The sequence below is a fragment of the Paramisgurnus dabryanus genome, chromosome 20 (assembly GCF_030506205.2).
Source record: "Paramisgurnus dabryanus chromosome 20, PD_genome_1.1, whole genome shotgun sequence".
Lineage (NCBI taxonomy): Eukaryota > Metazoa > Chordata > Actinopteri > Cypriniformes > Cobitidae > Paramisgurnus > Paramisgurnus dabryanus.
This window is the reverse complement of record NC_133356.1, coordinates 1,423,765-1,440,124: the sequence shown is the minus strand read 5'-3', so window position 1 is coordinate 1,440,124 and position 16,360 is coordinate 1,423,765. Positions and strand designations below refer to the sequence as shown.

Here is a 16,360-nt window from a genome sequence, read left to right as displayed (position 1 = left end):
TGAGAGGACAGACTTATTGCAAACATCCACTTGGTGAAATACGGTCCCTATACAGCACCACACAGATTTAGATTTCTAAATAAACTCCTTTATTAGTGAGGTTTGGTGTGAGTTTGATAAGGTTTATTGGTATTATTCATCCATAGCTTTGATAAGTCTAGGATTTTGCTGTTATCTTGACGATATACTTAAGTATACACTGTTTTTTTAGTGTTTTTATATCATTTTCAAAAGACTTGATTGAAGTCCAGTGTCGTTGCAAGGGGAAAACATGTAAAATGCGTGGCAACATTACAGCTTTGACTAAATAAAGGATTTCAGTATTATCATTAAGATACACACATTAATGCAATCCGCTTATTTTAATACTTGCTTGTTTTTAGCCTTAGAAATGAAAACAAATGTAGTTGTTCTGTAACATGTATTTAACATTTAGTGTGCACAATCTTGAATTTGCATGAGCTTTTGTCACACAAGATATACTTTGAAATACTGTAAGGTCAATGAACTATGGTCTAGGTTTTGTCAAAAAACATAAAATTTAGGTGAATTTGTGCTTAATATAAGCAAAAAGATATCCCTGTTGAATTAAGTGTTTAAAGCAACACTATGTAGTTTCCATGTAAAAATGACTCACGGCTCCCCCATGTGGTTGAAAAGCGCAACAGTGCCTGGTATCAGACACACTTCTGCAGGCAGGGGGAGGGGCGGAGCTGTGTTTGAGGAGGCTCAGGTTGCAGCAACAGTAGAATTTGTCCAGTTAAAAGTTGTTCTATCAATGAAATAATTTTAGAGAAATTGTTTAAAGGTAAAAAAAACTACATAGTGTTGCTTTAAGAAAAAAAAAAATCAAGAATTTTTTTTCTTACCTCATTGGCAGATTTATTTCGCTTGTTTCAAGCACAAAGTCACTTCAATTTATGTTTTTTTTCCTTTGTCACAAATACTTAGTAAAAAGTCTTTTTTTATGTTAAATATATTTTTAAATATACAAAATAAATTCCAATATATTTTTGTATATTATATCTATATTTTACTATTATATAGTAAAAATAAATATATTTTAATGCATTTATATTCACATTGCACTGGGAAAAACATTCACAACGTTAACAACAGAAGGTTTAAATACATTTATTTTACCTGCAAAAATATACTTATGTTAATCATACTTATATATATTTTATACAAACTTTAATTTTTTTGGCCAAGAATTTTTTTTTTTTTTTTTTTTTGCTGTATGGTTTGTAAAATCAAAAAAATTATTTGTTTCCACTTAAATACATTTTGAAATATGTGTTAATATATGAAGGTTAAAACTAAATAGATTTTCAAATTTAAATGTAATCTATATAGATTATATATTTAAAACACATTTTGGCCAGAGAAATGTTTTTTTTTTTTGTCATATGTTGTGCATGGCCCTGGAAAGTTACAGCTGCTTCTATTTGGATGCATTACATAAAATAGCTCATATGAGTACATAAAAGAGGACAGACAATGGAGTGTGGCTTCAAATAAAATGTACCATCCATTGTATGTTAATTGGCTGGCATTTGTGTTTATAAAATGTGTGACACTTCTTGAAGTACAAAGTGTTTGGATTTGACAGATAAGAAGTAAGGCGATGTGTCTGTGGTGATCTGGCCTTACATCAAACTCTTTCTCCTGTTGTCAGGGTTCACGGGACACGACTGCTCAATGCCAGCTGAGGGCTGCACCTCCAACACGTGTGACGCTAAGGGCACATCTATGTGTGAAGAACAGGACGGCAGTTTTAAGTGCACGTGTCACCACGGCTATACAGGACGTTTGTGCGAAGCGTCCATCAGCCGATGCGTAGACGGACTGTGCCATCACGGATCAAAGTGCGTGGATGTTCCTCAGGGGTTTCTTTGTGAATGTTTGCCCGGTAAGTTTAGTTTTTTTGATGCCTTCTCTTGACGATTCCTCTCGGTTCGTCTGCCTGTCGGACATCCTTTCCACACCTCCGCTAATGCATGCGTTTAACCCCGACCCGGTTTCATCCACCGCCAGGGTTAAGAGGACGCTTCTGTGAAGAAAATATTGACGAGTGTTTGGATAAGCCCTGTGGTTTGCTCAGTATCTGCAAAGATGGTATCGACGGCTATGACTGTTTCTGTGCACCTGGGTTTGTCGGTAAGTCCACCAAAACCAATTTTCCAAAGCAATTTTTCCATCGTCCGCTTTTCTGACGTACGATTCCCCTCTGTACAGCCGTGTTTGAAAGGTCTGTGGCCTTCAATCTGTCACTGTAATGTAAGACATTAGTTTACCATCTGCTTATCAGAGGGAATTTCCTAAGCTACATTAAACTATCACATTGTATTTGAAAGGGCATCGCGGGCACCGTATTTGTGAGGAAATCCCTGATGAAGTGAACCTTTCCTGTTCTTTTCAAGGTAATAACTGTGAGATTGAAGTAAATGAGTGTCTAAGTCAACCCTGTCAGAACGGCGCTTTCTGCTTTGATGAGTTGAACACCTTCAGATGTGTCTGCCCTGCCGGATCCACAGGTACACAATTCTTCCCTGCTGTCAGAGTTTAACTTGGGAGACAAATTGTCTGAGGTAATTAAATGAGTCAGAGATGAGAAGGATTGGCTAATGCTGACTGGATCTCATGAGTTAGGTTGGTAAGCATGCAACACCTCAGCTTAATGTCATTTAGAAACAAACTGTGAGCTATCAAACCTGTGACAACCAAGAGTCATTAACAGAGTTCATTAAAAAAAGAGAATATAGAATTGCATTATAGAAATACAGTACTGTGAAAAAGTCTTAAACCACAATGTCACCATAAGATTTGTCTTTTTTCAATGATAAGGTGACCATAAATAATAATTTTTCAGTCTCTTTTAGAATACACTGAGAAAATAAAAGTAATAAAGTAATAAAAAGATAAACAAATGATAAAAAAACTTATTTTATAAGCTAAAGTGGAAAATCTTTAATTTGAGCTCCCCTTAACATGCATTCACAATGGTGTCAAATTGGTCGTAAGTCATCCATTTTCAATGTAAGCCGGCGGTGAATATTGGATGTGACAGTGTGGGCATTGAAGAAAGCTGAAATTAGGTCGACTTTATGGTAATGAGCTATGACACTGTTTGGCCAAAGCCAATCAGAATGTAGAAGTCCTTCAGTTGAGAGGACTCCAGAGAACGCAGCTCTATAAACTTTAAACATTAGGTCTGTCGATCAATTTCTTACTTTAACATTTAAAATATTTCATGAGGTTATACCCTTGTGGTCAGTCTGCACGTGATCAACATGCTAGTTTGGTTTGTGACACCTTTAAATAAAGTTAACAAGACCAAGTATTTGATGGTCAGAGCGTCCACGAATCATACTACAGTGTTGTTGGCAGGGCAGCCAGAGCGATTTTGATGCTCTTAATGGTGGCGGTGTAAACGCATGGTTGAGCAATAGCAGGAAACTGCAGGTTCTCTTAAACCTAAATGAAATGAAATCCCAATGACTTCAGGACTTCAGTCGTTCAGGATGTGTTTAGTGCCAAGAGAGATCAACGCTAAAATCATTTTGTTCTGAAAGTTGTTTTTATGTTTTCTTTTATGTATTTAGAGACTAAAAATCATTCAAACTTGTTGCTAAAACAACAACAGCCGGTGGTGGCCTAAAGGAGCAAATTCAACACTGCAAAAAATGATTTTCAAGAAAATTTGTTCTTAGTATTTTTGTCTTGTTTTCAGTAAAAATAGCAAAAAATTCTTACATTAAGATGCTGTTTCTTTATGAGCAAAACAACCCCCAAAAAAGTGTTGTTGAAAGTGTTGTTTTTAGACCAAAAATATCAAATTTAAGGGATTTTGTGCATAAAACAAGCAAAAAAAATCTGCCAATGGGTTAAGCAAATTTTTCTCGAATTTTTATTGAATTTGGTGTTTAAGTAAAATGTTCAAGATTTTTTTGCTTACCCCATTGGCAGATTATTATTATTTTTTTGCTTGTTTTATGCACAAAATCACTTAAATTTGATATTTTTGGTCTAAAAACTAGACTTATTTTCTTGGGTCGTTTTGCTCATCAAGATAAAGCATCTTAATTTAAGAATATTTAGATAGTATTTGTGTCTTGTTTTCAGTAAAAATATGAAAAAGTTTTCTTGAAAATCATTTTTTTGCAGTGAACGATTTGCACATTAGATTACGCAAACTCACACGGGGCAATGCGAATGATGCAAATTGGGGAGTGTGATTGACGTAAAAAAACACGTTATTCGTCTCAAAACTTTGCACAAGTTAAAAATATTCTCAAAGTTAAATCCTGCAAGTAATCTAGAGCGAAGATTGCAATGCTTTGCATTTGGTGTGTATAAGACTTACAGTACTGCACAATACTATTTCTCCTGTATAACTCAGTGGTAGAGTATTAGATAAGAAGCACAAAAGGTCATGGGTTCAAACCCAGGTAATATGCATACTGATAAAGAAAATGTATACTGTACCTTGTAATGCGCTGTAAGTACCTTTAGATTCGTATGAAAATATAAATGTAATACTGAATAAAGTGTGATTAGCAGTTGTGTTGCTACTAAATAAAATATGTTGCTCCTTAAAAGTGATGCTAAAACTTTAAACTGGTTTATCTAACATTTAAGAGACTTCCAGGTAAATGAGTGTGCATTAGCAACATTAAATAGACTTTCATATCTGCTGCATATGCCTTTTGTCTTGAAAAGGCCTCACACCATTAAAATTGCCAGGAGCTGACATGCTAGATTGCTCAAACAAAAGAGTATTGTTTAAAAGGCCACACAGCTTTAGTATTTTGCACTCCTTGTGAAATTAACTTACGGATAAAATTAGACTAGAATTGTTTTATTATAAGATGAAAAATTACACCTTTACGAGACATGATCATTGACTTTGTCATCTGTTTAGCTTACCAAAAAGGACCCTTTTAGTTCTCATGCAACCTCATTAAATCTCTTATTTAAGTGAAGTTATTTCCACTTAATTTCTTGTTCATACAGATTGGAAAGGAAATGGGTTCATTTGGTGGTATGAGTCAACTCAAGCTCAGTGTGTATTTTGGGAACCTCCTGTCCAACAGAATGCAAATTCATCTACTTTCATTGCGGACCAGGAACCGTATTGCTCCATGGCTTAAAAAGGATTTTAGATTTGTTTGTACTGTTATTCCCAATTCTTTGTGCGTTGGAAACGTCTGCTTATAATTGGTTGGCATGGGAATTTCTACGACACCTCTTATTCTCATTTCCCTTTGTTTTCACAGGCAATTTATGTGAAATCAACATAGATGAATGCCAGTCCTTACCCTGCAGGAACGACGGCACATGTTTGGACATCTCAAATGGATTTAAATGCATCTGCCCTATAGGTTTCACTGGTTTGTGTGACCTTATCAGATGACATGAGTTGCATTATTATTATAATGGTGTGTGCGCGCATGCCAGTGCATGCATGTGTGGGTATAAAGCATGTGTGTGTGTGGGTGGGTGGGTGGGCATGTGCGTGCGTGCATGTTTGTGTTTGTGTATATAGATAGATAGATTTACATAGACAGGAACGCTGTTTCCATTAGCATACAGTAGATGAATTTTTTTCTTTATGTTGTGTCAGGTCCTGAATGTTCACTGGATGTCGATGAGTGCGTCTCATATCCCTGTAAGAATGGAGGCACCTGCATTGACCGGCCGGGTAATTACTACTGCCGATGTGCGGCTCCATTTAAAGGTAATGAAGACTGAAGGACTGAGGTAAAGGGTGAAGAAAAGCAAAGTTAATTAACTTTAGAGAACATTCCTCTCACCTGTCTGAACTCATGCCACAGACAGACCGCTTCACTGTCCGCAAGCAATGAAACATTCAAAATAAGGAACACATAAATAAATAAAATGCACTTAATTGAGAGATTGGCACCCATTATCAACCTTTTCAGCTTGCCTCATGAATATTATTTATGTGCTGTAATGTTTGCAGTAATCCTTGCTGAAAGGCAGGTAAGTGGGCGCTTGCCATAAAAGATTTCCTCTTTGTTGCCAAGGCCACTGGTTGGCTGAACATCCGCTTGCTCTTGAAGTCCTCACATTATGTAGCCTGCTAAAAAACTAGTAGTATGACAGCTTGAACACTTAAAACATTATATTTTTATATCCATAGTGGGTATTAACTTAAACATCTACATTTATGGGTCCCTCCAGATATAGTGCATGATTTTCACCTCTGCATGCATGCTTTTTCACTTTAGGTAGATGTTAACCTGTGGTGAAAATCAAGTTTTTATCTGTGTTTTTATGTCATCGTATAAATCATTCAACACCACTGCTGGGTATTTTCGAGTTTTCCAAAGGCAGACTCAAAACCATGTTTTTGAAATTGCCTCGGTTTCTGCGTCACAAACATCAAAAGTTGAATGAGTGGATCAGTAGTTTAAGCCATAGATATACTGTATGGATGCATAGACTTCACGTGCAGTATGAATGCTCTAACATGTTAACATCAGCGCTAAAATGTTATTAGTGCATAAATACGCACTTCACGTATGCATTATTAAATCAGATCCAAGAGCAATGTGTCTGGAACTGCAGAATGTTGCATCTATGTACATGTATATCTATGGCCTGAGATTGCTATTTAATAATTAGGGATTAATTTGTATATTCATTGATCCACTTACTGTACACTATGTGGATTACACCGGTTCAGTTTGTAATAGTACTGTGTTCTCGGGCTTAATCAGACCAAACGTCAGTGCAGATGTCTTCTGGACCTTTGAGCTGTTAGATGACATTATTCTGATCAGGAATATGTTGATATTTATCTAGTATCTGTATATACACCTGTCTTATAGAGCTATATTTTGCTCGTTGGGTTTTATATATGTAGGATTTTTCAGCTGGTCAATTCTGAACCCAGAGTGCGGCTCATCTCAAATCGATCAGACGGCTCAATCATCACTGCTTATATTCAAACAGAGCTCACAGTACCATTAGATGAGCAAATGAGGTTGTCAGAGATGATGATGATGATGATGATATCGGTTATTCTGTTTTGAAGTCGTGGAGGGAACAAAGTTGCGGCATCAACCTGCTGTACTGAGACACAAACACAAGACTACACACATACAAGACAAGAACATTAACATTAACACAGCTATCCTTTACTGAATGAACTAGTGTCCAGACTGAATTTTAAATACAGCATGCATTTATTTGCAAGATTTAATTGAAACCCTGAGAATTCATGGCAGCCATTTGTCCAGCAGTGCCGTGTGTGATAATGAAAATTAATGACATGATTCAGACTGCATTGAGTCTCACCTGTCTGCCTCAGGTTTAGACAGATCATTCTTACTAGTTTGATCCGTTTTGTAAACACTTTTAAAAACAAAAAGCTTAGACCCTAACCTAACCCTAAATGTTTTTTTTATCTCCAGATACCAGTGTGTATTTCAGGCACTTTTAAACGGTCATGACCCCCCCCCCCCCATTTTCAGCTCCAGTTAACCTCACTATGTTCATGAAAAATGCAACTTAGATTGGCATAGACGCTGTGATGGCATGGGAAAAAGAGATGGGAAGAGCAGTCATCTGCAGTCGCCTCCCTAAATATCAGCATTTTATATTTTATTAATAGTCAAGTAAAACTGTTGTAGTTAAACTATGACAGTACCGTATTTGAAAAGATATAAATGTCTTAAGGACATGGTACACTTAAAAAAAATGGTGCTAAATGGTTCCCCCATAATTATGAGCAAGTGAACCACTTTTTAGTGCAATTTGGGCATCTTCGCATGGACACACAAAACTCCATTCATGAGCAAGACCATTTTTACAACCTGGCTAATTTGTATGAATTTTAAACAAAGTGAAAACGTACAATTAATAGGAAAAACAATAAGAATATCCCACCATTAAAGAGCTGTTACAATATGATGATAACAATAAAAAATATAGTTTTAAAAATCGTTTAATATTAAAGATAATAGCGGAGTTCACACCACAACGATCACAATAAATGATATTGTTGGGATCACTTTCTGAGCAATTAGTTTTTTTAACTGATGAACGATAAACCATTGACAGACGTTAAAATCTATTCAAACTTCATGTGCACGCGTATTTAAAAATGACAGATAACACTGTGAAGAAGGCCATTGCTGAGATCCATCACATAAAATGACCTCAGGAATTCAGCGCTGATGAAGTTGCAGTGAAATTGACTTCATAATGTTTTTATTCTACTACTAAATATTACAACAGGTAACAAACTAGATTTACTGTTTAGAGATACACGCAATGTGTTGAAAACGTGTTGAGGACCTCTGCTGGTTACCCGCTGTGTAAATACAACAAGACCAGCTTATTTACTCATTCAAAGTCATGTGAACGATTACAAACGTTTTTTTAAAGAAAATATTCAATATTAGTTAGTGCTATTGAAGGTAAATTATTTGCACCTTGTACTGCGCCTTGCAAGTAAATTAGCATAAAGTTATCGTTAACGTCCGGTGGTGGAACAAAGGGGCTGCTTACACAAATCAAGGGAGAGCGAGAGAATCCAAATGCAGGAAAAAGTTTATTAAAGCAGGCAAACACATCCACAAGCATAATCCAAATAAACAGGCAAAGGGTCAAAACCATGAACAAGAATACAAGAATACAAGATAACAGGAAACAACGACTATGAAACGCTCGGTAATGTAGGTGTAACACTGACAATACTTCACAATGTGATGAGGTGACTGAATAGGCTTTATACAAACAAACAGAAAGTGAATGGTGAAGTGAGACATGGCATGATTTCAAAATAAAAGACCAGACACATGACTTCAAAATAAAAGACCTAAACAACAGAACACAAGACAAAACCGTTACATGTGGATGCTAATATAGTTATTGTTATAGTTAACGTTATGGTTATAATGTGAATGGCCCTTAACCCCACCCCTAAATTCAGCATTACACTGATTTTCCAAAAAATACAAAGTAGGTTGTACACATTTTTAAGAATTAGCAAACCCATTAAATCTGGTAAATTGAGATTGTGTTGCAAATTCTCAAAGCTTTCCCGAAAAATAGTAGTTGATGGCCAACCAATCACCTGCTGCTAAACTGATGCCCTGACAGCATTGCAGGGATAACCCATGTGATCTATAAACGCCTCTCTCAAACACTTTTATGATCTTACAAGTGTCAGTCATACAGTAGTAACACAAAACACACTATCATGAATAGTTATAGCAGCATCTCTTCTTATTGGATAAGAACACACAGTCGCATGAATAATTATGAGTACATTGCCACAGGCTGTGATGTATATTTTATTCCTGGAAGACAAAAATAGCAGAAAAAGTGCCAAATTTTCTCATACTGCAACACAACACCTCTGTTAGCATCTTAGAAAATGTTGGCCTGCCTGGAATGATGCAAAGCTTTACCACCCTGTCAAAAACTATTTCAAACTGTCTTAGAATGTGTTTATGTCATTTACTGTACTGTATTGTGAGGATGAAAAGTATGTGAAATATTTATTACCTCTTTGACACAATCATATGTCTGTGTATTTGAAATGACAGGGATTAACTGTGAGTTTCTGCCCTGTGAGGCCGGTAATCCGTGTGATAATGGGGCCGAGTGTGTGGAGGAGGCCGATCCTCTGCTCTTCCCTCTGGGCTTCAGGTGTCGATGTCCACGGGGTTTCACCGGGACCCGCTGTGAGATCAACATAGACGAGTGCAGCTCCGACCCCTGTCTGCATGGCTTCTGTCACGACAGTAAGTGCAAACCTCTCAGCTTATTTCTATAAATCCCACAACTCAAACAAGCTGAACATTAAAAAGATGCAAGGCAAGATACCCATCAGTGTCTACCAAGTAACTAGCCAACAATAAAAAAACACGTTTGCATGCACTGACTTTTAGGCATTAGCAGACGCTTCTATCCAAAGCGACTAACAAAAGCATGAAAAAACAGCAAAAAGATATGTCATAAGAAGCTTTTATAGTGACCATGGCTGTCATACACATGTACTGCACTTCCAAGTGTCCTTAAGTCATGCTGTGTGATAGTTCCCTTTCAGTCGGTCACTACGACGTCACGTCGTGACCGACGAATTGGGAACTCGCTTAGAGAGACCAATCTGCTTCGAATACTACTAAAACGCCAATGAACTTGGCATTGAGATATTTGCATAATGCTGGCGCCGCCCCGCCAGGTGCGTATATAAGCAGCAGGTGCAAATAGGGAAATTAGCTTTTTATCGCTTCGAAAGCCGGCAGTATCTGCTACTGAGAAGCTACTTTACTCTGGTGGGATTCGATTGCTGAAGTTGGTTGGACTAGCAGTACCACAGCGGACGCTTCGCTTAATTCCACGACTCTACACCTGTTTGTTGTTTTGAGTTTAGTGTGTGCGTTGCCTTTCCCTGTGCGCATCATCAACTGAGCATCTGAGTGAATTTCCCTAAAAGAGTGATACGAGAGAGCTTTGTGCCTTGTTAAAGGCAGCCACTCTCTCGTATATCCGGACATCAGCGTCCTTTTCAGGATGGCTTTTCGTCCGTGCGATCTTGGGTGCGGCAAATACATGGGTCCGAAGGACGGTCACGAGCGTTGTCTTTCGTGTTTGGGCATCGAGCACGCAGAGGCAGCGTTCGCTGGGGGTAAGTGTTCTCACTGCGAGAACATGTCCCTTGTGGATTTGCACAGACGGTTGTCTTTCCTCCAGGAAAAACGCAACCCTCGTCATGCGAGTGCTGAACGCCGCCACGGTGCGGCTGTGAAGCTCTCTAAGGACGACCTGCGCATCACTGTGCTGAGCCGAGCGGGGGATTCGTCCTCAGGCTCTCAGCCTCCTCATCCACAGCCGGTTGATGTGCCGATGGAGACTTCAGCGTCGTGTTCTACGATGTCTCTAGAATCCATCGCGCCGCCCTCCGGGTCCACCGACGCCGCAGCATCCGAGGGTGGGCCTCCTCCCCCTGACGTGGACCCCGACGCCCTTCCTCCCTCTGGTCGGGTTGGGACGCCGGAGTTCGATCCAGAGATGGTGGCCGTGCTCGCTCGAGCGGCGGAGACCGTAGGGTTAGAGTGGGTTCCCCCCCCTCAGCCCGAACCGTCCCGCCTGGATGATTGGTTCTTTGGAGCTGCCCGGGTTTCACAACCCTCTCCACCGGTGCCTTTCTTCCCCGAGGTGCACGAGGAGCTGACTAGAACCTGGAAGTCGCCGTTTTCCACGAGATTACGGCCGTTTCAGCCCTCCCCCCTCACCTCCCTCACCAGCGGAGCCGCTAAGGGTTATACGGGGATCCCTCCCGTGGAGCGTGCTGTCGCGATGCAGCTGTGTCCGGCACACGCTCCCTCTTGGAAGGACCGCCCAACCCTCCCCTCTCGTGCCTGCAGACAGTCCTCCGGTTTAACGGGCGCTGCCCACCAGGCATGTGGAGAGGCGGCTTCAGCCCTGCACGCAATGGCGTTGCTGCAGGTTCATCAAGCGAAGGCCTTGAGGGATCTGCACGAGGGAGGACACGACTCGCCTGTCCTTTCGGAGCTCCGGGCTGCCACTGATCTGGCTCTTCGCGCTACGAAGGTGACAGCGCAGGCGATTGGTCGTGCCATGTCCACGATGGTGGTCCAGGAACGCCACTTATGGCTATGTCTGGCGGATATGTCGGATGCGGAGAAGAACAAGTTCTTAGACGCTCCCGTGTCCCAGGCTGGTCTCTTCGGTGAGTCGGTGGAGTCTTTTGCCCAGCAGTTCTCCGCCGCCCAGAAGCAGACGGAGGCGATCGCTCAGATCATGCCCCGGCGCAAGCGACCTGCATCTCGCCCTCCAGCGCCGGCGGCCCCGTCTGCTCCTCGCCGAGGGCGCCCTGCGGCGGCTGCCTCCACCCCCCCCACTAGAACATCTTCCAGGCCACGGAGGGGGAACAGCCGTCGGCAGCCCGCCCCGCCCGCCCCACCCGCTTCCCGTGGTAGACGGAAATCGAAGCGGCCCTGAGACGGGCGACCTGGAATTGGATGGGATCACTCTTCGGGAGACGGTGACGGCATCGCTCCCTCCACCGGTAGAGGGCCGGATGGAGAATCCTTGGTTTCGTTTTGTTTCTGTTCCGCCGGCTTCTCAGCCGGCACCCACAAAACCACAAAAAGAGTGCATTCCTATTCCTTCTCCAGGTCTTCAGAGGATCGAGAGAGATGTGAGCGGGCATTCACATGCTCTTCCTCCCTCTCCTCTATCGCCAGCGGGTGTTCTGAGGAGTTCCAGCTCTCCGCTGAGGAGACGGGACCACCAGCACCCTCTTCGGAGTCTGTGCTCTCCGCTGAGGAGACCAGACGACCGTCACCCTCAGCGGGCTCAGGTCAGTGTCACACACACACATACTGTAGATACTTATGCTGTCCCAGCAGACGTACCGGCAGTACCACCTGTCCCGCTCCGCCGCCCCCCCGCGGGTACCCCGGTAGTGCCGTTAATTCCCCTCGTACGGTCCCTGGGGGCTTGGCTTCAGCTTCCCAGCCCGTCTCGTTGGGTTTTACGCACTGTCCGCCTCGGTTACGAAATACAATTCAACCGGCACACACCCAAATTCTCGGGCATTCGTTTCACCACGGTGAAAGCGTCCGATGCACATGTACTGCGTGCAGAGGTCGAAGTCCTGCTGGCGAAGGACGCGATCGAGCCGGTCCCTCCAACCGAGATGAGATCGGGCTTCTACAGCCCGTATTTTATAGTACCCAAAAAGGGCGGGGGGTTACGACCGATCTTGGATTTGCGCGTTCTGAACAAATCTCTGCAGAGGAGGTCTTTCAGGATGATAACACCGAAGCAAATATTCAATTCAATTCGCCCCCAAGATTGGTTTGCGGCTATAGACCTGAAAGACGCGTACTTTCATGTGTCCATTCTCCCTCGTCACAGACCGTTTCTCCGGTTTGCATTCGAGGGACGGGCATACCAGTACAAAGTTTTACCGTTCGGGCTATCCCTCTCTCCCCGTGTGTTCACGAAAGTAGTGGAGGCGGCGTTAAAACCCCTCAGAGAGAGCGGCGTTCGCATATTGGCTTACCTCGACGATTGGCTTATAATAGCGCATTCTCGACGGACGCTTTGCGAACACAGAGATTTAACGCTTCGGCATCTCGCCCGTTTGGGTCTTCGGGTCAACTGGGAAAAGAGCAAACTCTGCCCCACGCAGAGGATCTCTTTTCTCGGGATGGAACTGGACTCGATCGATTTATCGGCGCGTTTGACAGAAGAGCGCGTCCAGTCAATTCTGACTTGCCTCGGTTCATTCCGAGGGAAGAATGCGGTCCCGCTGAAACAATTTCAAAAGCTCCTGGGGCATATGGCTGCAGCAGCGGCCGTGACACCGCTCGGACTGCTCCATATGAGACCGCTTCAGCGTTGGCTTCACGATCGAGTCCCGAGGAGAGCGTGGCGCGCCGGCACCCATCGTGTAACCATTACACCTGCGTGTCGCCTAACATTCCCCCCGTGGTCGGACCCCGCGTTTCTCAGGTCCGGTGTGTCCATGAGACAGATCGCTCGGCATGCTGTTGTACATACAGATGCGTCCGACACGGGCTGGGGTGCCACGTACGACGAGCTTACAGCTTCAGGGGTGTGGACAGCACCCCAGTTGCACTGGCATATCAATTGCCGAGAGTTGTGGGCAGTATATCTGGGACTTGTACGCTTCGCTACGGAGCTGCGAGGGAAGGATGTACTAGTACGCACCGACAACACTGCGACCGTTGCGTATATCAACCGTCAAGGCGGTTTGCGCTCCCGTCACCTGTCGCATCTCGCTCGTCATCTCCTCCTTTGGAGTCAGAAGCATCTGAGGTCCCTTCGTGCCATTCACATTCCGGGCTCGCTCAATACAGCAGCGGACGCGCTTTCTCGAGCTGCGCGCCCCGGCGAATGGCGACTCCACCCCCAGACGGTCCAGCTAATTTGGAAGAAGTTCGGTCGTGCGCAGATAGATCTGTTTGCGTCGCCGGACGATACCCACTGTCGCCTATTTTATTCACTAACCGAGGGCAGCCTCGGCGTGGACGCATTGGCACACAGCTGGCCTCGGGGGATGCGCAAATACGCATTCCCCCCAGTGAGCTTAATCGCGCAGACACTGTGCAAAGTCAGGCAGGACGAGGAGAGCCTTTTACTGATCGCCCCATATTGGACGAGCAAGAATTGGTTTCCAGAGTTAATGCTCCTCGCGACAGCCCCTCCCTGGCGGATTCCCCTGAGGAAGGACCTTCTTTCTCAGGGAGGGGGCACATTATGGCACCCGCGCCCCGACCTGTGGGATCTCCATGTGTGGTCGTTGAGCGCGCGCAAGGTTTAGGTGATTTACCGCAAGCGGTATCTAACACAATCAACGCGGCACGAGCCCCGTCTACGAGACGGGCTTACGCGTTTAAATGGAACCTTTTCGTCACCTGGTGCTCTTCGCAACGCGAGGACCCCAGAGAATGCCCTATTAACATCGTGCTTTTATATCTTCAACATAGGTTAGACGGTAGGCTGTCACCCTCCACCATTAAAGTTGATATCGCTGCTATTTCTGCTCATCACTCACTTATCAACGGCAGAACAGTTGGCCAGCATGATTTGGTTATTAGATTTTTAAGAGGCGCTCGTAGGCTAAACCCCTCGCGCCCTCCTTCTATTCCTCCCTGGGACCTGTCCATGGTGCTGAAAGCCCTTCAGGCCCCCCCGTTCGAGCCTTTGCAGTCTGCGAGTCTGAAGCTTTTATCAATGAAAGCTCTGACCCTGCTAGCATTGGCCTCAGTAAAGAGAGTAGGGGATTTACATGCATTCTCTGTTGACGACTCGTGCCTTCAGTTTGGTCCTGCTGCCTCAAGCGTAACATTGAGGCCCAGACCAGGCTACGTGCCCAAAGTTCCCACCACTCCTTTCAGAGACCAGGTGGTGAGCTTGCAAGCGCTGCCTCCGGAGGACGCAGACCCAACCATGGCTTTGTTGTGCCCCGTACGCGCACTGCGACTCTACGTGGATCGCACGCAAAGCCTCAGGACCTCAGACCAGCTCTTTGTTTGTTATGGTGGCCAGCAGAAAGGGAAAGCTGTCACTAAGCAGAGGATGTCTCATTGGATAGTTGATACTATCGCCCTGGCTTATAATCTTCAGGGTATTCCTTGCCCCTTTAATTTGAGAGCGCACTCCACACGGAGCGTTGCCTCATCTTGGGCTCTAGCTCGTGGTTCCTCGCTAACAGACATCTGTAGAGCTGCTGGTTGGGCGACACCTAATACGTTCATTAGATTTTACAGTGTTCGTATCGAGCCTGTATCCTCTCGTGTTCTTTCCTCACCAGGGAGGGCACGGAGAGCAGACTCGCATGTCGGCTTGCAGCCTCCAACTGATGCTTCATAACTGTGTCAGTGTGGAAGGCCTTCAGAGCAAAAATGCGTAATGGTTTGAATTGCTCTTCCTCCGCTGCCTTGGCAGCCTTTGTTGCGGAGCATTGGCTGTCAGCCTTTCACTAGCTGTATCCTCGCGAACCTACGTGTCTGGCTCGGGCTCCACATTGTGTCCCACCGGGTTCCTTTGTGAGTATTTTTCCGTGGGGTTAATCCTACCAGCCCACGTTTCCCTTAGCAGAGCACTGCTTTGCTTACACAGCCACGGCTGTCTTTATTCTCAACTACGGTTGACTTTCGCCCACCATTAGCCCTTAAGACGGGTGGTGGCTTCCGCAGCGTTCCTATCCCGCTCAGGTAGGGCGCTTCCCAGTCGCTGGCACTTCTGTGGGGTTAAAGGAACATCTAGTGCCCGGCCTTCTGCCTTAAAACCTACCTCCTCCTCCTTAAGTGGAACCGGAGGGCTTTTACGCAGTCACTGGAAGAGGTCAGCCCCTAGTGGCGTTTTGATAGGGATTCCCAATTCGTCGGTCACGACGTGACGTCGTAGTGACCGACTGAAAGGGAACGTCTCGGTTACGGATGTAACCCTCGTTCCTTGAAGGAGGGAACGGAGACGTCACGTCCCGTCGCCACAGGTGCTGCCACCTGCTGTTACGGCCGGTCACACTTTCCGGCTTTCTCAGCGAAAAAGAAGCTAATTTCCCTATTTGCACCTGCTGCTTATATACGCACCTGGCGGGGCGGCGCCAGCATTATGCAAATATCTCAATGCCAAGTTCATTGGCGTTTTAGTATTATTCGAAGCAGATTGGTCTCTCTAAGCGAGTTCCCAATTCGTCGGTCACGACGTGACGTCTCCGTTCCCTCCTTCAGGGAACGAGGGTTACATCCGTAACCGAGACGTTTGTGTGAATAACAGAAGGAAATTATAAAAAAAATTGTCATTTTCTATTCTTTTT

At 44.1% G+C, this 16,360-nt stretch overlaps 1 protein-coding gene across 1 annotated transcript in view; it reads left to right on the top strand.

Annotated features, from left to right (window-relative positions):
- eys (eyes shut homolog) overlaps window positions 1-16,360 on the top strand; it is a 251,099-nt gene that overhangs the window by 63,140 nt on the left and 171,599 nt on the right. The window contains 6 exon segments of the mRNA XM_065295946.2: window positions 1,679-1,912; window positions 2,038-2,160; window positions 2,424-2,537; window positions 5,280-5,393; window positions 5,627-5,740; window positions 9,585-9,782. Coding sequence (XP_065152018.1) covers window positions 1,679-1,912; window positions 2,038-2,160; window positions 2,424-2,537; window positions 5,280-5,393; window positions 5,627-5,740; window positions 9,585-9,782 — 897 coding nt within the window.